At 39.7% G+C, this 23,292-nt stretch overlaps 2 protein-coding genes across 11 annotated transcripts in view; one reads left to right on the top strand and one right to left on the bottom strand.

Moving 5' to 3' along the window:
• Positions 1-20,889, bottom strand: part of atg13 (ATG13 autophagy related 13 homolog (S. cerevisiae)) — an 89,407-nt gene extending 68,518 nt beyond the window's left edge. For all 7 annotated transcript variants that reach the window (XM_048545410.2, XM_048545408.2, XM_048545411.2 and 4 more), the window contains exons 1-4: positions 20,682-20,889; positions 10,459-10,540; positions 7,696-7,776; positions 7,212-7,331 (exon numbers count right to left, since the gene is read on the bottom strand). In XM_048545410.2, coding sequence (XP_048401367.1) covers positions 7,212-7,331; positions 7,696-7,776; positions 10,459-10,527 — 270 coding nt within the window. In that variant the 5' untranslated portion in view covers positions 10,528-10,540; positions 20,682-20,889. The remainder of the gene's footprint in view (positions 1-7,211; positions 7,332-7,695; positions 7,777-10,458; positions 10,541-20,681) is intronic.
• Positions 20,890-22,668: 1,779 nt separating this feature from the next.
• Positions 22,669-23,292, top strand: part of LOC125459423 (activating molecule in BECN1-regulated autophagy protein 1-like) — a 331,981-nt gene continuing 331,357 nt past the window's right edge. For 2 of the 4 annotated variants that reach the window (XM_048545862.2, XM_048545859.2), the window contains exon 1: positions 22,669-23,123. The gene's annotated coding sequence lies outside the window, so the exon portion shown is untranslated. The remainder of the gene's footprint in view (positions 23,124-23,292) is intronic. The other 2 variants (XM_048545863.2, XM_048545860.2) reach the window with 2 other exon arrangements.

Below are 23,292 nucleotides of genomic sequence, written 5' to 3'. Positions count from 1 at the left end.
TGTCAGTGAATGACCATTTACAATAAGAGAGATCTCAACCTCCCCTTTCAACACTATCTTTGGATAGCCAAACAGCACATTGGGGGTCACCACTGATCAGAAAGCAAACTGAACAAGTCATGTAAATATTTCAACAACAGCAGGTCAGAGTCTGTGAATTCTTCACCTGTTTCCCTGAAACCTCTTCTGCCAAATACAAGGCATGAGTCAGGAGTGTGATGGAGCAAGCACTCGCCACTTGGCTGGATAACTACGGTTCCAAAAGCACTCAACAAACTTAACATCATTCAGGTGCCATCCACCATCTTAAATCTTCCATCTCCCCACCACTGAGTGTTTTGTATGTCATCTAAACCAAGATGCACCACAGCAGCTGATCAAAGATTTTACAACACTGACTCAGAAACCATGACTACTAGTATCTCAAATAGACAAAAGCAATATGAGAGAACTCCATGACCTCTAAGTTTACCTCATCCTATCTTTGAAATATGTCACAATCCCTTCATTGCCACTGGGTCAAAATCTTGGAACATTCTATTAACAGTGCTATGGGTATACCTTCACCACAAGAACAAATTTACTATAGACACCCAAATAGTGGGAAATTGAGGAGCAAATATGTAGAGAGATCTCAGATATGTGTAAGAATAACAGTGTTGAAAGAGTAATGGATTTTAACTTTGCAAACATAGAATGGGAATGCCATAGTGCTGAGGGTTTGGATGGGGAAGAATTTGTTAAATGTGTTCAAAATTTTCTTCAAAATGTAGATATATCTACAGAGAAGGAGCAAAACCTGACCATCTCGTAGGAAATAAGTTCGGGTAAGTGACTGAAGTGCTAGGTGGTGAGCACTTTGGGACCACTGATCATAATTCTATAAACTTTAAAATAGCTATGTAAAAGGATAGGGCTTTGTATAAACGTGAAAGATCTTGCTGGAGGTCAATTCTAAATGGCACAAGACGGGAATTTTCAAAAATTGGTTTAAGTAAATTGCTTGCAGGTAAAGTGGCAACTGATAAGTGGGAGACTATTAGAAGTGGGGAACTGAGTTCAGAGGCAGTATGTTATCATTAGAGTGAACGTTAAGGCTGGTAGGAGTAGCGAACAATGAATAAAGTCACTGAGGGTCTGGTCAAGAAGAAGAATGAAGCATATGCCAAGTATAAACAACTGGGATCAAGTGAATTAATATAAGGGGCATTCTTAAAATGGAAATCAGGAGGCTATAAATGGGATATGAGATAGCCTTGTCAGATAAGGTTAAGGATAATCCAAAGAGATTCTACAAGTATATTAAGAGCAACAAGAGCAATTAGGGAGAGAATAGGGCCCCTTAAAAGATCAATAAGGCTGTGTAGAGATGGAACCACAGAACATGGGAGAGATACAATACAAATATTTGAGTCAGTATTTACGATGGAGAAAGCCAGAGGATAGGGAACTCGGGGAAGTAAATAATGATGTCTTGAAAACAATCCACATTATAGAATAGGAGGTGCTGGCAGTCTTTAAAAAAAACATACAGGTGGATAAGTCTCCGAGATCTGATCAAGTACATCGCAGGACTTTGAGAAGCTAGGGAAGAAATTGCAGGGTCCCAGCAGTGGTATTTCTATCAACTATAGCCACAGCTGAGGTGCCAGAGGGCTATAGGGTAATTAATATTGCACCTTTAAGGAAAGCTGTAAGGAGAAACCTGCAAACTGTAGACTGGTGCGAGTCTGACATCAGTGGTAGGACAGTTGATGGAGGGGATTCTCAGAGATAGGATTTACACACATTTGGAGAGACAGGACTGAGCGAGGGATAATTAGCGTGGCTTTGTGCATAGGGAATCATACCTCACAAACTTGATTGAGGCTTTTTTGAGGATGTGACCAAAAGGACAGGGCAGAATGGTAGACATTATTTACATGGACTTTAGTAAAGCCTTTGACTAGGTTCTGCAAGATAGGCTGTTTAGTAAAGTTAGGGACAGGAAACAAAATTGGCTTGATGACTGAAGACAGAAGGTGGCGGTAGACGGTTGTATTTCAGACTGGAGGGCTGTGACTGATGGTGTTTGCAGGGTTCAGCACTGGGTCCACTTTAGTATATCATTCACGTAAACAAATGGATAAGAAGTTAAGAAGCATAGTTAATATGTTTGTGGATGATACCAAAATAAGATGACAAAGGGATCTTTATCAGTGAATGGGCTGAGGGGTGCCAGATTCAGTTTAATTTGGATAAATGAAAGGTGTTGCATTTTGCTGAGGTGAACAAGGGCAGGACATATACAGTTGATGGTAAGGCCCAGAGTAGAGATGTCAAACAGAGAGACTTAGGGGTTCAGGCACATAGTTCTTTGAAAGCTGTATCACAGGTGAACATGGTGGTTAAGAAGGCATTTGGCATGCTCAGACCGTTGAGTATAGGAGTTGCGATGCCACATTGAGGTTATGCAGGATATTGGTGAGGCCACTTTTGGAGAACTGTGTACAGTTCTGATTGTCCTGCTCTTGGAAGAATATCATTAAATTGGAGGGTACAGTAAAGATTTACAAGGATGTTGCAGGATTTCAGGGTTTAAATTAAAAGGACAGGTTCAATAGGCGTGGATTTTTCTCACTGAAGCATGGGAGATGAGGGGTTATAAACCTTAGAGCAGTTTATAAAATCATGAAGGGGCATAGCTAAGGTCAATAGCAAAAGTCTTTTCCTTAGGGTGGGGGAGTTCCAAACTACAGGACATGCTTTTAAGGTGACAGGAGGGGCAACTTTTTCCACAGACGGTGGTTTAAATGTGGAACGCGCTGCCCAAGGAAGAGGTAGACGCAGATAAATGGGCAACATTCAAAAGACATTTGGGCAGGTATGTGAATAGGAAAGTTTTAGGCAGATAGGGGCCAAATGCAGGCAAGTGTGGGATTCGTTAAACAAGGGCTTGTTTCTGTGTTGTATGATCCTATGACTCTATAGCTGCAATGGTTCAACAGCACCAGGAGATGGACAACCGACAGCCTTGCCAGCACTGCTCAAGTCCTGTGTATGAATTAAACAACCTACTGAGCTCAATTACACTTGAGGAGAGGGGCTTGCAAGATCCTTGCTCCTTTTATTAGCTAGAGTGCCCACTGCCACTCAACTGGATATGCTGGCATAATATACCGTACCTTTTTCCATGTGATTTTGTATCTGTATGCTGACAACATGTAATAAATTTCACACTACCACTTTATTCTGGGGCATGGTAGCTATTGTTCTTTGTATTTTCTTCTATACTCCATTCTGAAGTCCAACAGATCAGAAAAAGGTCCTTTGGCCCATTGATTCTGTGCCGATCAAAAGCAACCACCTAACTATTCTAATCCCATTTTACAGCACTTGGTCCATAGCAACCACCTAACTATTCGAATCCCATTTTACAGCACTTGGTCCATAGCCACCACCTAACTATTCTAATCCCATTTTACAGCACTTGGTCCATAGCATTGCAAGGGCACACTGAAATACTTTAAAATGTTCTGAGGGTTTCTGGCTCGAAAACCCTTTCAAGCAGGGAGTTCCAGATTCTCATCACCCTCTGGGTAAAAATCAAATGAATTAGCTAATGTGAATTAATGAGCAAAGGAACAATCAATTCAAATTGTGGTGGTACAAAATTCTGTCCATGTTCACAGCCAACATCACATGATGGGCCCAGTTTTTGGATGCTATGTCTGTCCTATTCTGCTTAGCAGTAAGATTGCCAGAGTGGAACTAACATTATTTTTATGAAAACTGCACAGCAGTCTATTCCCTTTGTATTACCATAGACATTGTGCCTACAACAGGAAGGTAGTCAGGATTACTTCTCTTGGTTCTGCTCCAGTCTAACATCTATGTCCCCAGAGTTCAGTGTTGGCACTATTAAGTCACTTTAACAGTGGCCACTGAAGCCCTAGAATAGATGCCTGTCCTTTGTTCTTTGGTTTCTCAACTCCTCTTAGACATGGAGGAATAGATTCAATACTGGGAAAGGATCATTGGTAGTAATCACCATAAAGTTTCTAACATAAATGTTATCCATAAAGCACCTTTCATGCCCTCAGGCCTTCCCGAAATCCTTAACATCCAACTTAGCACCTCAGAAATCTAGACAGTGATTTCACGTATTTTAACTTTGTATAGGAAACTTAGATTAAAAGTTAATTAGTGTCAACTGCCTTTCAGGTTTCAGAAAATAGTTGTTATACTTTGGTATGTAAAAAGGCAATTTCAAAGGCACTGGCATGTAAACAGTTTGTTCATTGTTTCCAAAGCACTGTTACTAATTTGTAACTGAACTCTTCCAGCAATATTGCATGGGTGTTCTTGATGAGGTAATGCCTTCTAGATTTCCTCCTGTTAAGACCAATTATATTTTTGTCAGAAAGGGACTATTCAATTCAAATTAACAAAAAATTTATTTCAAAGCTTATCTTCGAAGCATTTAAATTGTACAATAACAGTGTGAATTATATGTTCAATTCTCATCATTCCTATGAACCTTTTAAACACCTTGAAAGCATACATGAGTCTAACCTACAGCAATTCAGCAAGTCTTCCGATACCATCAGAGATAAAGATAGGCAAGCAAAAGCTCTTTGCAAAGTTAGGTCAAGCCGCCTTGCAAGGTTATTATAAAGGATCCTTCATATTAGAAGTTTTTACGCTGTTATGATTGCAACTGAAATTATTACTAAACAAGTCAGTTGTGAGAGACACAAATCTGGCTTGATAGATAATGCTTTGTTTTTTTAGTTTTAATGAAGTGGTCTATCATTGACACAAAAACAGTCAATGTTGTACAGTTGGGTTTAAAAATAGAACTGAAGTTTATTATCCACATGAAATAAACATAAAACAGAATAAAGCAAACTATTTACATAAGATAAATTTGAAGACTTCAAAACACATGATGAAATACAATCAATCACATTAACCTCAACACTCTTTTACCGTACTCATACTTCAGAATTTCCTTCTCTGTCACATCGACACTGCTCAAGTTAACTGTGGCGTCAATGCCATGTCTTGAGAAGTCTTTGACTGAGGTACCTCTTTCGTAGCAGCCCTAAAGTACCTCTCTTCCTTAGGAGCAACTGTTTTACACATTAAACTTCAGCCTAGACTTCTGCAAACTGCTTCAACCCTTAAACCAAAAAGGTATTTTTTTTCCTTCAAACTATGGATATTTCTCCTAAGCCCAAAAAAACACATTTTAAGAGTCTTCAATCTGAAAGCCTAATGTACTATACAATTTAGTGTGCTTATAAACCCTCCAAAAAGGTCAACAAAACCCCATCACTCTCCAGAAAGTCAATCTCTAATGCTGTATTTTGAAAGAAAATCGCCACTGCTACAGTTAATCATTAAACACCAGAGAAATCCCAGACATAGTAAGAACTGCTGATGCTGGAGTCGGAGATAACAAAGTGTGGAGCTGGAAGAACATCGCGGGTCAGGCAGCAGAGGAGCAGGAAAGTTCATGTTTTGGGTCGGGACCCTTCTCCGGAGAAGGGTCCCCATTTTCATTTTCTGAATTTTTTTTTCTGAAGTAGGGTCCCAACCCAAAACGTCAGCTTTCCTGCTCCTCTGATGCCGTCTGACCTGCTGTGTTTCTCCAGCTCCACACTGTGTTAGCATAGAAAACCCATGTGCCATTTGTTCAAAATCTAAAATAAATGATATTAAAATATACATAAAACACACACCTTACAACACAGTACATATATGACTGCATTTTTTTTTCTAAATACTGTCGGAGGAATTCTTGCAAATCTGTTTGGTCTTGTAATTTAAACTTAACTACCTAATGCTTTGTACATCCACTTGCTGGCAATATTGCATAAATCTTAGTTAATAGATTCCAAAAATCACAAACCAAGATTGCAATTATCAGACACTTGAAATAGATGGTGTGGGTTTTGCTTGATTTCTGGGCTTGTTATTATGCGGATGTTGGCCTGGTAAAGGCATATTCTAACTCAGACAAAGGAGACTAATTTATAAAAGTGGTCTTTGACCTTGAACCAAATGAAAATATTCAGGAGATAAATAATTCAAAAATACAACACTAGTACACTAAAGCATTGCTGAAGACCAACACACAATTTACACTTTTAAATTGTTAAACTCAATAGGCAGTAGCATCAAATTTAGAACAAGACACTAAGAAGCCTTAGCAGAAAAGTAACATTAACCTCATGTGCTCATGCAAAGGGACAGCACAAAGAACACACATACCAGCTGCAAGATCTAAGCTATAGGCCAAAATGAAACAACATACGGTTGAGAATCAATGTCATAAGTTTGAGGATTATAAGGCGACATAATGATAATCTGAGTGAGAGGTAAAGAAAATATGGTACCAAGACAACTCTGAACTGATGGAGAAAACAACAATGTATCTGCTTAGTGTGAATACAGGTATATAACACCATTATGCAAAAATTAAAATAAAAAAAAGAGAGAAAATATGTAGTGTGTTTAAAACAGAACAGATGTGCCTTTGTCAAAACGGCAGGATTACCAAGGCTTGGAAATCAAATATGGCCTGAGGGAATCAGGTTTGATAACCTGGATCCAACTGATTACTGCTACAAAATAATCTTACTAAAAGCATTCCCATGTCAAATTTTAAAGGACAGGGCATATGCAAATGTTTCTTGAGAATTATTAGTGGGCTACCATGTGAAACCATAAAAGCTCATTTCAATAAGATACTTACGTGTTCTACTCATGATAGAGCTAGGATTATGAAACAAATCATATATTGCAGTGCTGTTAGAGAGATTTAATGCAGTCCTAACATAGAAGATGGGCTGCATGGTGATTACAAATGTGGAAATTGTCGGTGCGTATGGAATCGGATTTCACAAATCAACAACTTTAAGAGAGCAGAAATAAATCTGACAGTTACACCTGCTGACAGCAAAACTGCAAGGAAGCCAGTCAAAATTTATTCTGTGGAAAGCTTTAGGAATTACAGCAACCATTAGAGTCAAGTCTCAGCTGTTTGCCAAAATGGAACCCAACAATCCATTTGTTGGATAACTGGAATTGTGAGACCATGAAATTGCAGCTCAGTGCTGATACTAAGGAAATATTGGTAGTCCAAGGGCTATGGAAGAAAGCTTGGAAAAAGACGAATGGAATACAAATATTGACAATTCACTTAGTTAAATTCAGAGCTATACCTCAGATGTCTTGAGAGAGATTTCCACACACATTGACCGTCCAATTCCAGGAAGTTGGCCTGCCAGTGCCTTTTTAGCCTCATGGGTGACTTCTGGTATGTCCTTTATTGCAAGGTTAAACTGTAACAGTGCAAGAATGAGTTTATCTAAAAATCAGAAGTTACATACACAATAATTATAAATAAAAACTTAGGCAGTAATGTATCCTGATCTAGATATATTGATGTAATTGTGGGTACAAGAGAGAAGAGAAAAAAAACATCAACGTCTCTGACCCTGATTATCTGCAGGAAAGTAAAAGTACAGATAAGAGGTAAGAACACAATGCAGGTTTGAATGAATGACCATTCCTACTCTATATGTCAACAGTTTACCAAAACTTTCAGCCTAGACTTACAAATAAAGTATTTGTACAAGATTACGAAGGACAGCATAGAAGAGTAAGGGGGAAAAGCTGAGAAGCAAGACAGACTAGTTCTCTTACCCAGTCTGAGCCTGTAGGAGAAGAGGATGAACGGGTACATATCTTTTCTCCAAGCCGTGCTTGCACAATTACCTGGACAGTCTGCAAAATATTCAATGATTTTACTAGCACACAGGTATCATCAGAATACATTAATTTTTTTAACTCCAGTATTAGGAACACTTAAGATATAATTTATAATCCAGAAACAAAGTAATTTAAAATTTTGACTTCTTAGTTCAGTGAGGAAAAAGAAATGGGAAAATAATTAAGTCAGAAGTATTTCATCCTCACATTCCCTCCATACAAAACTTAATGGAACACAATAATTTAAAAACAAGTAAAATTTTAAATCAATCCAATAGCTACAGGTTTCAATTTAAAAGATCCCCCATTAAGATCACCCAGTAACAGGTAATTTAAAAAAAAAGTCAAACAGTACTCATGTAGTCACACACTACCACAATGTTTCTACACTGTATTTTTACGATCATCCAAAAATCGTTGCATTTTACTTCTCTTAGCATTAACTATACTGCTGGTTATCCACTGTGACAGTGAATATGTTTGGAATGTTAGTTCAGTTGTTTGAAATCTCAAAGTAGAGAAAGGAGCTAATAAAAATATTGGTTTCGATGCTAAATGGACTAAAAGCAGGAGACTTGACAGTTCTTTCCTTGTTTTTTGTTCTTATCCCCTTTATTCTGATCACTCATCTATCAAAACGACAGCAGAATCTACCTTTTGAAAAGCAGTTGATTATGCCACAAGCATTTTCAGGATATATTATTTGACAGTGTTGAAAAATACCATGTGATGAAAGTAGACGTTTGTTACTCACATACAGAGCCTGGCCATCAATAAGAATTCTAGTCTTCAAAATGAAGATATACTCCCAGTCTAACTGACTTGTGACATGTTTACAGACAGTGAGAAAGCATTAGTGTTACTTTTGAGTATTTGTTGTGATCTGTGTTTCATGCGAGAATTGAAGTTAACTTCAAAAATTGTGGTTTAGGTTGCAAATCATTGTGATTATATTTTGTCATCAAAATGATTTCATGCCATAGTTTTGAATTAAAGTTTCTGAGGAAATCTCTGAAAGCCACTGCAGCTTCCGACCAAAATCTGGAACTATGGACATGATTTTCATTGCTCAGCAACTTCAAAAGACATGTCACGAATAACACCCAACATTCTATGTGGCCTTCGCTGATCTTACTAAGGTTTTTGACTCAGTCTCAGTCAAATGGGAAAAGCTATGGCAATCTGTCAAAATTTGGCTAGGCAGAGAAATTCATAACAGCTTCCGTCTCTTGAGATGTTGGCAATTGTCCTCACTGACCAAATCCTTTTGAGGTCAAAACAGGGATCAGGCAGGGAGGTGTCATTTCCCCCACACCTTTCTCCATCTTCAATGCCACTGTTCTTCATCCATTCAAGATGAAGCTTCTCAGTGATGTGGGCATTGTCTATAGGATGAACGAATAACTTTTTAACCTCAACTGGTTAAAATCTAAGAAGTAAACAATATAGACCTCGCTTGTGGAACTTCAGTATGTGGATGACAACTTCATTCCTGCTGTCTTGGAAGTCTCATTTAATGCCTTTGCAGAAGCAAACCGAAGAACTGGTCTCAGCCTCAACCTCAAAAAGACTCAATTCTTCTACCAACGTATCACAAGTCAAGTTGCAGACCATGCCTCCATTAAGATCAATGGAGAAATCCTATCAAATGTTGAATATTTCCCTACCCAGGGAGCCACCTCTCATCCAAGGTTGACATCAATGTAGAAATTCAACATTGTACCTAATCTGCAAGCGCTATTTTCAGACACCTAAGGTTGTGACTTTGATGACAATGATTTCAGCACTGATACCAAGATCCTCGTACGTAAGGTATTCATCTGTCCAACTCTTCGATATGGCTCTGAAACATGGACTACATACAGATGACACTTCTAAGCCTTTGAGAAGTTTATCAATGCTGTTGGAGACAAATTTTCTGCCTCAACTGGGAGGACACGTATACCTAACATCAACATCCTTGAACCAGCTAACTCTGCTAGTCAGTAATGAGCCTAGAATGCCCGAGTTCTGATTGCCAAAGCAGATCTTTGCCCAGCTCAAGACAGGCACTCAAATGAGAGGAGGGCAAAGGATGTGTTTCAAAGATCCCCAACGGCTTCTCCCAACAGCATAGATATCAACATGTGAAAGACTCTTCTCCAGAAGAAACCGGCTTGGAGGAATGCAAGTGATCTCAAGATCATGGACCATCCCATCGCTCAGAGACACCTGCCAAAACCTATGATCAGAAATGCAGTTCCAGGATCAGGCTCATCAGCCATGCAAGGACTTATGCAACCTATGACTTGTGACATGAAATTTCCTAAGTGAATAATCATAAGCATTAGTGAGTCACGTTGATGTTGACGGCGACACGTTAGTTTCCAATTTTCACAATTCCATAGTGGTTTATTACAAAGTGCGCATTTAATCTCTTTAGCGTCTACTTCTGTAAAGGGTAAGTGTCAAAAAAAGCAGGTTTTGAACCACTGACGGCAGCTTATGTAAAAGCAAGTAAAAATAAAAGCTGAAAGATCTGGCATACATTGTTAGGAAAGTGAGATTATGTTACCCAAAATTAAAGCTATGACAAGCTTTACTTCATTGACCGCAACTACAAAGTAAGGATCTTGTATAAATTAAAGGATTTGCACTTTTTAACTTGTTCCCTTTTGATAAGTATTAATTCAGTATCACTATGTGGAGAATTTGTACCTTCAGGGCAAAGAACTTAATGAACTTATCCAGATCCTTCTTATCCTGAGGGCTCAGTTCACTGTCCATGGTGAAAAAAAATCTAAAGGTAAAGCAGAAAATAAGAATTTAATCACACATACTGCAGAAAAAGAAACATCAACGCCGCTATTTGAAAATACTCAAACAGCTTCTCTTTGGCAGTATAAAATGTTTACAAAAACACCTAGATTGACTCCATTCTTAGAAATAAATTAAAACTAAATAATGATTTGTTTCTTTCCAATTAGACTTGCTATTACTCTGTAAAGATGCTCATGGGTCATTCATGAAACAGACTGTGGTTTTATTTACAGCAATTCCATAAAAAGCCAAAACGGAAGTTTATTCATTGCCACAATATAGAAGATTTATTCAACTAATTTGTATATAAACATGTAACACCCAAATTTGCAGTGCACAGGCCTTGTAAATATAAATTTGTGAAATACTTTGTTCCTCAACTTTCAAAACTTAAGTCTTGGTCTTCCCTTCCTTCCTTCCCCAAAGCTTAATTATTCACATTGCATGGTTTGGCTTTGCCATAGAATTTGGATTTGTGGTAGACTCAAGGTGGAAACAGTTTACTAATTTTCTTCTCACCAGTCACCAAGACAATGTATCGGCCAATCAAAAGATGTTGCAGGCATGGCGTATGCTCGGCAGAGAGATAAAGTACTTGTGATAAAGAGAGGTGGGCACTGCAGGGGATGCAGTGTTTTATTTCCACCTGGTAGTGCTCTTCAGATGCAGTTGAAGCTTCCTTACTTCTGGAGCAGGTGAGACTTAAACACAAATCATCTGGCTCAAGGATGTGCAATAACACATCTGAACAGCCCAAGTGGAAAGCGTCTCCACTGAGGAAATCCCGACAAGATGTCGGACCTCCCAAAACCAACCTTCTTCCTTTGTAGTAGATATGAGCCCTCCCCATCCAGTTTCTATTGACTCAATTTTGCTGGGCCTCCAATGTTTTACTTGGTCAAATGCTGCCTTGGTGTCAAGGGCAATCACCTCAAGTTCAGCTCTTTTTCCCTCTGTGATGATGCTAAAAGCCAGGTGGCACTAGTACAAGTCAAACTGCAGATCAACAACTAGGTTACTTGCCAGCTCTGATGTGTCATCACTATGCTAATGATTGATGGTAGATCAATAAATCTAATCCACTAAATAAACCTGTTCTATCCAACCGGAGAATTTTTTCAAATTGTTGGGTACATAAAAGTTTTGCAGCAGTAATGGAATTGTTTGATTAGGACTACAGCTAGTTCTAGTGTACAAACATTCAACACTCATACTGACTTGTTGTCAGAGCCTATAGCCTTTGTACCATCTAATGACTTCAGCCAGATCTTGATAGCACAAGAAGTGAATCAAATTGGTTGAAGGCTAGTATCTATGATGCTGGGGACTTCTGCAAGAGGCTAAGATGGATCATCCATTCACTCAGAACTTCTGGCTAAAGATGGAGACAAATGCTTCAGCCTTCTATTTTGCATTGGTGTGCTGTGCTCTCCCACCTTTGAAGAGGGGATATTTGTAAAGTACCTCTGCTGAGTTGAATAATTACCCTTCACCATCTACAATGGATGTGGCAGGACTGCAGAGTTTAGATTTGGTCAGTCGGTTGTTGGAGTCCTTAGCCTGTCTGTTACATGCTTGCTTCCACCGTTTGCTATGCAAGCACCCCTGTGTGGAATATTTAACAGGGGCCACCTCATTTTTAGATGTTTGGTGCTGCTCCTCACATGCCCTCTTGCACTGAACCAAGGTTGATATTATTGGCAGAGGACGGATAAAACCTCCTGACCTTGCATACGTTGTGATTTAATACAATTATGTTGTTCCTGATAGCCCATTTTCTATGAATTGCTGCAGGTTATTTGGCATATCAATGCAGATTCAACCTCATGGATGTCCATTTGAGTTATTCAATCTGACAAAGTCCATCTCATTTATGGTGGTTTCGCCACACAACTTGGGGCAAAGTATCCTCAATGTGAAGACGGAACCTTGCCTCCACAAGAGCTCTGCAGTGGTCACTGCCACCAATATTTCTCCAGTTGCACCCACAACCGGAAGATTTGTGAGGGCAAGGTCAAGCAGGATTCTGTGTCGTGCTGGTTTCCTCACCGCTTACTGCAGATACAGTTAGCAGCTATACTGTTTATGAGTTGACCAGTTCAGTCAGCAATACTGCTAATGAGACATTCCTGGTATTGGGCGTTGAAGTCCCCTCAGCTAAAGCACATTCTGTGCCATCAGCGCTCTCAGTTCTTTCTCCAGGCAGCGTTTGCCATGGAGGAGTTTTTTTAAAAAATACAACAACTGCTCGAAAGCTGTAATTTGTAGGTTACCTTGTCCATATCTGACCTGATTTCATGGGGACCAGAGTCATGTTGAGGGCTCCCAGGGCAATGCCTTCCACTGTGTTCTACCTTTAGAGAATCTGTCCTGCCAGATGGACAGAATATTCCAAGGGATGGAAGATAGTTGTGTCTAGAACTTAGACAAAGGACTATGGTTTACATACCATGACAATGCCAGGTTGTTACTTAACTGCCTGTGAGACTGCTCTCCCAATTTTGGCACAAGCTGCCAGATGCTGGGGAGGAGGAATGACAGAGTGGTGTTTGCCATTGTTTTTTTTAATGTCCAGACTTGTGTCAGGTGGTCCTTTGGTTTCATTCCTTTCTTGATTATTGTTTCTGAATCCACTTAGCACTTTTCGTAATTCCGAAAGTATTTGTATTCAAATTAATCTCAGTAATGACGGCCATGAGCTTTAACCTGTTGCTGTAAAAATACATCTGGTTCTTTACTGTCCTTTAGGAAAAAAAATTATTTGTAGAAGGATTAATGGTGGAATCCCTACAGTGTGGAAGCAAGCCATTTAACCCATTGAGTCGACACTGACCCTCCAACGATCGCCCCAGCCAAACCCATCCCACCTCTGCGGCCCTGCATTTCCCATGGCTAACCAACCTAGCTTGCACATCCCTGGACACGATGGGCAATTTAACATGGCCAATCCATTTAATCTACACATCTTTGGACTGTGGGAGGAATCCCAGGCAGACAGGGGGAGAACATGCAATCTTCACACAGACAGTTGCCCATGGCTAGAATCAAGCCTGGGACCCTGGCGCTGGGAGGCAGCAGTGCTAACCACTGAGCCACCGTGCCATCCTAAATCTGACATCCTTATTCAATCTGTCCTACATGTGGCTCTACAGCGACAGCAATGCTGACTCTTAACTGTCCCCTGACATGGTCTAACTAGTCACTCAATTCAAGGTGCAGTTCAGGATGGTTAACAAATACTAACATTACCAGCAATGCCAACATCCCATAAAAGAAAATGAAAATACTACTGTAAATGTTTGTTTCATCTGTTTAACATCAAAATTATAACTTAAAAATTCTGATTAGAAGTATTCTGCTGACCTTCAAAGACTCAAGACTCACTTTGTAACCTACTTTTGAAGTCACATCTATTTAACACAAAGCTTTCACAAATACTGCAATTTTCTTACTGTTTCAGTGACATTATGCGATATAAAATGTATACGGATCCAATGTCATTGGAGACCTTCATATGCTGAGGCAAGAGGAGAATCAGCAATGAAGTACTTGCTGTCAGCTGTATCTAACACTTTCATAAATAATAGTTAACAAAACAAGGTTTTTGGTACATACACTGTACAGGGAGTTATTGTGAAGCTTTGCGCAAAATGTTGCGGGTCATCTATTCTTTATGAAGTGGAGGAGTGGTGTGGTGTTTTGAGGGTGGAGGTGGTATTCTGTGAATTCTGAATAAGGGGTAACAACAGACAATGGGTGAGTGAGGGCAGATCAAGTCAAATTCTCAACACATCCAAATACTCCATCTAAATACCCCAGTTGGAGACAAGCAAGTGGGCACAATGTGAGAACCATTGTTCATGAATAATTATCATGGTGGGTGACTGGAAGGGTGCCATTACCCTCTTGTATTCAAAAAATTAAATCAGAACATTGGTAAATCCAAGTGTTAGCAAAAATACTGATATCTCTTTTTTAAAATGATTCCACAGGGGCATCAAATGAACAGTATTTTCAAAAAGAAAAGGTTTCACTCAGCTGTTCTTTAACTGGTATCCCTCAATTACTCCAAGCACACACACATATTCAAAATCATTACAAGGCAAAAGAACAGCAACATATGATCTCAAGGAAATCTCTCTGTAGTTATCAAATGGGCACTGAGTGCATAAATATTCTGTCAGGAAGTAAGATATGGTACAGATTCCATGCTCAACTTTCTTGGTAACTTTAAAATTGAACATCAGTAAATAAATTACTCAACACTGAACAAAAAGAAAATCAAAGATATAGTAGAGGCAGTGGTATATTGTAATGTCACTGACCCCAGTAAATCAGAACTCCCCGCTCTGGTGTTGCTGAGGCATGGGCTTGGCACACACAACGGTGAAATGGGAATTCAACAAAAATCTGGAATTAAAAGCCGAGACTAATAGCAACTATATAGCCAGTCAATTGTCTTAAAGACCCTCTGGTTCACCAAAGCTTTTAGGGAAGGAATTCTGCCATCCTTGCCCAGTTTGGCCTACAGACCTACAGCAACGTAGTTGACTCTTAACTGCCCACTGAATAGGCCTAACAACCCACTAAGCTCCAGGCTGTCAGAGATTGGTGATAAATGCTGCCACAGGCAGTGACACCCATATCTCATGAATGAAAGAACGAAAAAAAAAGGACAGCAGGAAGTGGACACTGGTCCATTTTGCTAAATTAGACCACAATGAAACTCAAGCAAATTATCTTTACAAATAAATACTAAACTGAGATATTGATTCCTCCCCATCTAGTAGATTTTAATATTTCTACTTTGGATTCGGTAGTTTGTTTTAATGAACAATGCTCTTGAATTAACAGATTGTTTAAAAGAACTTGAATGGGAACAATAAGGTTACTCCCACTCCCTCAACTCCCAAATTCTTTCTTGCCACGTACGAGTTCTTTTTGCTTTTTGAAGTTATTCTTGAACTTGTTGCCAACACCGTGCCTGGAGCTTATCTACTCATCTTGCATCATCCTCACACAGCTACTGTAGCTCAGCTGCAGCAGCTGTGACATCCATTGCCCAATAATACCCAGATTAAATCCTCTTTCTGCTGCCCTCAACTTTGCCCTTGAGCAGAGATGCCTGTGGCTTTTCAGCTTTAATCAAATGGCTGAAATACTGAAATTTTCCTCTGGATATCATTTTTATGATATTTTTTTTCCTGCTCAATGTTAAGTACTTCTTTAAATTGTCTCATGGCCTACATATAGAATTTTTATCATTCATCTGAACATGCACATTTCTAAGGTCTTTATTTTTGTCTGTAGACTTTTACTTACTTTCCAAGTTTCTGAGGCACACAGGAAAATAGATAGAACGCAATTTGAGATTTTTCCTCCTGTTACAAGATTGAGTTTCCTTCTTGTTAATACATCTTTCACCTTCATGAAATTTCTTCTGGTTGCCTTTTCCTTCTAACTTTAGCAACTGATCAGCCATCATCTGTTGTCATTTCTAACAGAAAAACTTATCCACTTGTTCCACTGTTGTCTTCAAGCTTCATGCCAGTTTTTTAAAAAATATTCCTTCCAATGACTGTTTTATTTTTTCAGCATTCATACTCAATTCCTACTTGAAACTTCAAGATTTTACTTGTTCTACATTATGTCAGGTCCGTTCTGATTCTGCAGCTAATATGCTGACAACAGTATAGAAGTTTGTTATGCTCTTTCCGCCAAAGTTTTCTCCCTGAAATATACGGATTTCTCTGAATACCTGTTTTGTCCACAGTTTGAATAATTTTGGAAACAGTACGCAGCCTTTTTGATATTCCTCTGTTCACTTCAAATATGTACGATTGTCTCTTTTCTCTTTCGATTCTCATTATTTAGTGCTATTTTCTCGGCTCTTTTACAGGTTCCTGTTAAGGTCATATTTCAGCAACATGTCTTTTTACTTACAGTGACAAAAATAATTAAACACTTCTTCAGCCTCTGAAGCATATGTTCTTGTTACTTCTGTATATCTATTGAAGATTATTCTTAGCTTAAATATTCCCTCTCATGTCACTACTGATCCAGACTGAGTTTCACTAATGCTTCAAATGTATAATTATTTCTATAATGATTTTCAAAATCACTGCATACAGTTCCAAAATTATTGCAATTTATTGCTTTAGGTTTCTTAGATAACCTGTTGAATAAATGAATGACTTAAATCACTTCAAATGTATTCTCCAGTATAACTGAATCTCAAATTTTTGTTATCACTTCAAATTCTCTGAGGCCTATAGATTTTTGCTGTTACTTCATCTACACTTCAAGCCTTTCAATTTCAAAGAATTTTTCACGTTTGCTGATGATTACGCTTCCTCAGATACTGAGGCAGACCATGTTCAAATGCAACAAGATCTGGACAATGTGTATGCTTGGGCTGACAAGTGGCAAGTAACATTTGCACCACACAAATGTCACATTATTGCCAATAAGAGGCAATCTAGCCACTGCCCCATGACATTCAAATGATGTTGCCGTCACTGAATCCACTGATGAAAAACTCAGCGGGACTCATCACTATACAACAGCAGGTCAGAGGCTAGAATATTGTGGCAAGTAACTCACTTCCTGACTCCCCAGGTTTGTCCATGATTGACAAAGCACAAGTCAGGAGGGTTATGGAATACTCCCCACTTATCTGGGTAGGTACAGCTCCAACAACATCCAAGCAGCTTGACACCATTCAGGACAAAGCGGACCATGAAATCAGTACCAAAGCCACAAAGAATCAGTCCCTCCACCACTGATGCTCTGTAGCAGCAGTGTGTATGATCTTTAAGATATACTGCAAAAGTTTACTAACAATCTTCAGACAGAACCTTCCAAATTCATGACCGCTTCCATCTGGAAGGACGAGGGCAACAGATTCATAAGAACGCCACCATTTGCAATTTCTCCTCCAAACCACTCACCATTTTGACTTGGAAATATATTGCCATTCCTTCACTGTAGCCGGATAAATATTCTGGAATTCTCTCTCTAAGGGCATTGTGAGTTGACCCACAGCAGGTGGACTGCTGTTGGTTCAAAAGATCACAGCTCACCACAACATTCTTAAGGGTAACTACAGAAGAGCAATAAAGGCTGGCCAGCCAGTGAAAGCCACATGCCATGAATGAATTTTTTAAAAAATGATCTGGCAATTGCTTGCCTCTATAAATCAAGGACTCCCTCTATTTAGATCATCATACAATTCACGAATAACACTGTCCATCTTTTTAACTGCAGTATTCCTTTCAACAATATTTGTCTTTTGTACGCCCATTATTTCTTATTTCCCCCCCCAGTGAAAGATTTCACCTTTTTGTGCAGAACTCTCATTTCATTCCAATGTTTCACCACAAAGAAAATTTGAGAGTTATATTCTGGAATGCACATCCTGAAAACAAATTCAATAGTAAATTTCAAAAAGGAATTGGATACTTAAAATTAAAATTAGTACAGCTTTTGTGAAACAGCAGGGAAGTAGGACAAATTGTGTAGTTCTTTCAAATCAGCTGAATGACACCATGACAGGTTCTGAAAAGGGTCTTGAATTTACAAAGTGACGAGATATGAATTCAACTATTTAATGTTAGTCAAATAGTGTAGTTCAAACTTAAAAGATATAGTGTTTCCTCTAATAAGTAATTCTTATTTAGGCTGAAGTATTGTTTGACAGCGTGCGTTTGTCTGATTATCCAAAACCAAGACTATACAACTGGCAAGTATAAGCAATAAACTCAACAGTAATAAAATTAATTCTTCTCTGTGGTACACCACATCCCAGTGGTGATTCATAAGGTTATTTTTTGGATCATAAAAAAAGCTTTCACTTGCTTATGATAGCTTCCTTTTATATGTTGCCAGGAAATTGACCAAGGAAGAAACATAAAGACAACTATGAAACATCTTCAGATACATGTGATGGCTAAATTAGCCAGGATAAATGAGGGCCCATTACAGTTGGAGACAGGGCAGTTTACAGAAAATGCTGGAGAAACTATATATTAACATGAGAATTATGAGCCTCTTCTGCCATGGAGTAGGATTATGGTTGTTTTGATTTCTCCACATTCTCACCTAATAGCCTTTTCGCAATTTGCTTCTCAATAATCTCTCAAAATGCGCAAAGAATCTACTACCAATTATTTTCATTCAAAGGGTGGGGAATCATTAGAATTCACTAATCAGAGGGCAACATTCCCTTTAAGCACTTCAGAATCTCTCAATGGCTGCACAATCAAACCTTCCATAAGCTGCTGTCACACGCAGACCTTCAAGACTGATAAATCCATTAGACCAAATGAGTTACATTCCAGTGTCAAAGTTTTTGGCTAGAGATTCATGCATTCGTGATCATCTTTCAAAATGATACAGACACTGAAAGCATTCCTGCAGGCTGAAGAGTGGCAAATGTAAGCTCATCATTTAAGAGGGAGAATGGACAACTACAGATCTGTTAGTTTGATGTCAGTACTAAGGAAACATTAGTATCTATTGTAAAGGATAATATTTACTGGACACAAAAATCAGGCAGAGTTAACATGGATTGAATGAAAGGAAATCAAATCGACAAACTTGGTCTTTTATTGAGAATGTTACTTGTAGTATAGATAAAAGTGAACCAGTAGATGTGCTGTGTTCAAATTTTTGGAAGGCTTGATAAAATCTTCAATGGGAGGTTAATTGCAACAAAACTAAGGGTCTAGGCCTGAAACGTCAAGCTTTCCTGCTCCTCTGATGCTGCTTGGCCTGCTGTGTTCATCCAGCTCTACACCTTGTTATCTCAGATTCTCCAACAACTGCAGTTCCTACTATCTCTAAAGTGTATGGGTTTGCGATTAGTATACTGGCACAGATTTTAAAATTGGTTAACAGGCAGAAAGTAGGAAGCAAGTAATTGTCATGACCGCAGTCTGTGGAGTATTGCAAGGATATTAAGGTAGGAATATTGTAGACAGGAATTTCCCTTGGCTAGCATGCCTAAAACCAGGTGTCACAATTCCAGAGCAATGGCACACCATTCAAGATTATGGGGAATCTATTTTCACCCAGAGGATGGGGAATTGCTGGAATTCACGATCCCGGACAGCAACATTCCCTCCAAGATGTGCGACTGCTGAGGGTGGGGTCTGCACACGCCAAATAGCATGCTTATATGTTTGTTTCCATAAACTGTTAGTGTGCACGGACATGGGAAGGCTGCACAGTGGGGAAAAGTCGTACGGGAGCTTTGCCGGAGGGGTAACTTAATCACTGAATATGTTCAAGATAGAAATCAGTAAGATTCTCATTCTCAAATGATAACAGCGGGTGTGGAAATAGCGTAGAAAAGTGACTTTGGAGTAATGGTCAACCACGATTTAATTAGATGGCGGAGCTTCTCGACGGGCTGAGTGGCTGATTCCTGTGCCTAAGTAACTTGCATGTTTTGGGTCACAGCCTGCAACAGGTCTTCGGTACTACCAGGAAAAACAAATAAAAGCAGCCTCACAAGCCAACGAAATCCACTGAAAAGCTGTATGTTGACACAGACAAACTGCATTGCATATACATGAAGGACACTGGACAGTGAAGTTTCCAGTCGCGATTTAAGAAATCAACGGCCCGTTTAATTTCCGGGGTAAAAAGACAACTTTTAAACGCCACTGTCTTGCGGCCGAGCAAATCCTTCAGTCCTGAAACTGCACCGAATTTTTCTTTTTTTTAAAAAAAAATACGGATAGAACTGCGCACGCTGCAAATCAGAAACGAAAGCGGGAATTGCCGGAAAAGCTCAGCACGTCCGGCGGTATCAGAGAAGCGAAAAATCAGTTCCGAAGGAAGGGTCATCATCACTCGGCCCGAACTGGCTCCCCGACATCGCAGCCAGCAGAGGAGGCTATTCGGCCCGCAGTGCCTGTGCCAGTGCCCAAAAACCAGTCAACAACAACAGCAACTTACATCTTAGCCGCACACAAGTGGGAATAAACGCCGAAGCTGCACGGTGCCGTAAAATTATGAATAAGTGAGACTTATATTAAAAACAAACCCGCGTTTTCAGCGGGTGAGGACGGTACCGATGGGTTGTAGCCCCTACCCAGGCCCCAGCGGACACTCACCCCTCACATTCCAGCAGACTTCTCCGGCACCGCCCGAGTTGAACGGAGCGGCGGCCTTGGCTCCCGTCGCCCCAGCCCGGTGGAGGGGTTGGGGAGAAGCCGTCCTCAATCGCCAATCACACCCGCGATCCCAACAACAAAAACGGCGTCGCCAGCGGCCTCCCGGCCTCAAACTGCCTCTGTTTACCTCCGCCACGCTCCGCGAACATCGCCCCTCAGCGCCGGCGCGCACATTCGCCATCATCACACACCACAACTCCCGCCACTGAAACTAAACCAAGCACGAGTGAAAACGCTCCAGTAAATAAAAGTCGGCGACGCGTCTTCTTTTCACCGTGATAGAATTAGGATTTTATTCTTCCTCCCCACAACGACTACGAAGCCCGCTATGTCGAATGTGTGGTCGCCAAACAGAGAGTCATCTTGTGTGGCCTACAAACCCCAGTATGCCCTGCGCCCAGAGGGGACTACATTTCCCAGGAGGCAAAGGGTAGCAGTGACCCAGTTTCCAAAGTAGTGAGAGAGTTAGGCAGAGATTTCAGCCCTCTGTTTTGGAATCTTAAGTTGAAGTTGCAGGGAAGTTCTCTCTGACTTAGGAGAATTTCAAAGGCTGATTGTTTTAGAAATACAGATGAGATGCATTCTGACCACTTTCCTCTTTTTTTTTGAATGTTCCATTCCCCATTCTTTCATTGTCCCCAACAGGATGTTCTGCAGATATAAGGAGAAAACGCTGGGTACGCTCAATATTATTTAGAATTTTCAGAGTTCCAGCATCCAGTATTTTATTTACAGTCCAATGAACATCGATGCCCTCTTTGTATCCTGCGTTACTCACCAGTCGTGACTGCATTGCAAATATCGGCACACTATTTGGCCTTCAGCTGAACTTATTACTGTTCTTACCCAATTCACACATGGCAAAGTTTAATAGTTTGTATTCTGATGTGAAACTGACTGTGTTGAAAGATGGTCAATATAAATTATTACTAAACCAAGACTTGGCCCCAGAATGGGTAAATAACTGAAATGAAACTGGCAACTTAACATTATACAGCATTACACACTGAATCATACACTTAGGTGAGGTCAAAGATGAGAATTTTTACAGTCTAACTTGTTATATGATCATGAGTTACAATTAATGTAATTTTCAAGAACACCAAACTTCCTTCAAATTGTCTTTTGGACAAGTGCAGTAATTCAAGAAAATTGGTCTGTCAGCGGTAGTGCTTTGAATTGTGCCTCAGAAGGATGCATGGTTGCATTATTCAGAGCAAACAAAGAAATAGTTTCCTAGGTTTAAGCCTCATCTTGAAACTTGAATATGTAACTTTTTGTGCAGCGCAGTTAAAGTACTAGATTTAAAAAGGTGCTGTTTTTCAGAATAAATATGAAATTGGGATCCCATTTGTTCTCTCAGATGGATGTAAGATATTCCCAAGAGAAATTTCTTGGGAATATTCAAACAAGAGAATGGAATTCTGGCCTAAATGTATTCTTCAAATGTAACTAAAACAAGTTATCTGATCAGTTATTTCATTTCTGCCTGTTGTGACTTTTTGTGCAAATTGAATTTTATTTTTTTGTCCGTTACAACAATGATGACTGTTAAAAAGGTACATTATTGGGATATCCTGAGAGAATGTGTGAGATGTTGCATCAAAATAATATTCATCTCCTACTCTATTAAGATTGTGGTTCTCTGAGCATTGCCAAAGCTAAGATTAGCTAATTAAATCTATATCCAGGATTAAACTTTTTAGCCTAGTAATGTGATTTGTTCTTTATTGAATAACGTTATGTAATTGTTAACAATAAGAACTCAAGCACATTGTACAAACCTTGCCTTAATGAGACTGACAATACAGGCTATCATAATTCACATTCCAGTATTTTCAATAGGAGGTTTGCCAAGACTGAAGGTTTCCAGGTTTCCCACACGATTGCAAAAACCAAACCATGGATGATGAGGCACAGATACAACATGTGAACTGAAAACCCTTTCAACGTGTCAACTAAGCCTGTAATGCATGGTGTATTCTTTTCAAATAGATACACATGTTTGATGTGAACTGTTAAGCTGAGATACTGCGAGCGGGCATTTAAAGTGGTCCAGCAGCCAGTCGCGGAAGCAGGCGGTGGTTGAACAATTTCACTTGCTCTGGCCTTGGCTGTCTGAAGTCTTCCTGTTGGGATGAATGGTCGATGTTGTAGGTTCCATTGTTCTGGCCTGGCTCCGGATTGCATCCATTGCTCCGTATCAATTACACTGGTCTGGGAGAGACATTGATGTCTGTAACACAAGAAATTATGGAATATGTGAAAGGTTTCTAGGCCACACCAAAACTTGGCCTTTTGGTGGACAGTTGTATTCCGCTCAGTGATGGATACTAACCAGTTTGTTTGACGTACGGCACTTTCTACCTGTCTTCCCCAGAGGTAAGTGAGGCAAAACTCCACAGTCTTGTGCCTGGTATTCTGTGGATTAGACAAGTTGTCATGGTATCTCTCAGGGACATTTTTCCTTCCCCCCCCCCCTCCCGCCTCCTTCCACCCACTGCTCAGTTTCCAGGAATGAATTTCTCCTGTGGCAGTTCATAAATGTGAA

Source organism: Stegostoma tigrinum, chromosome 17 (assembly GCF_030684315.1).
Source record: "Stegostoma tigrinum isolate sSteTig4 chromosome 17, sSteTig4.hap1, whole genome shotgun sequence".
Lineage (NCBI taxonomy): Eukaryota > Metazoa > Chordata > Chondrichthyes > Orectolobiformes > Stegostomatidae > Stegostoma > Stegostoma tigrinum.
This window is presented reverse-complemented; position numbering and strand designations above follow the sequence as displayed.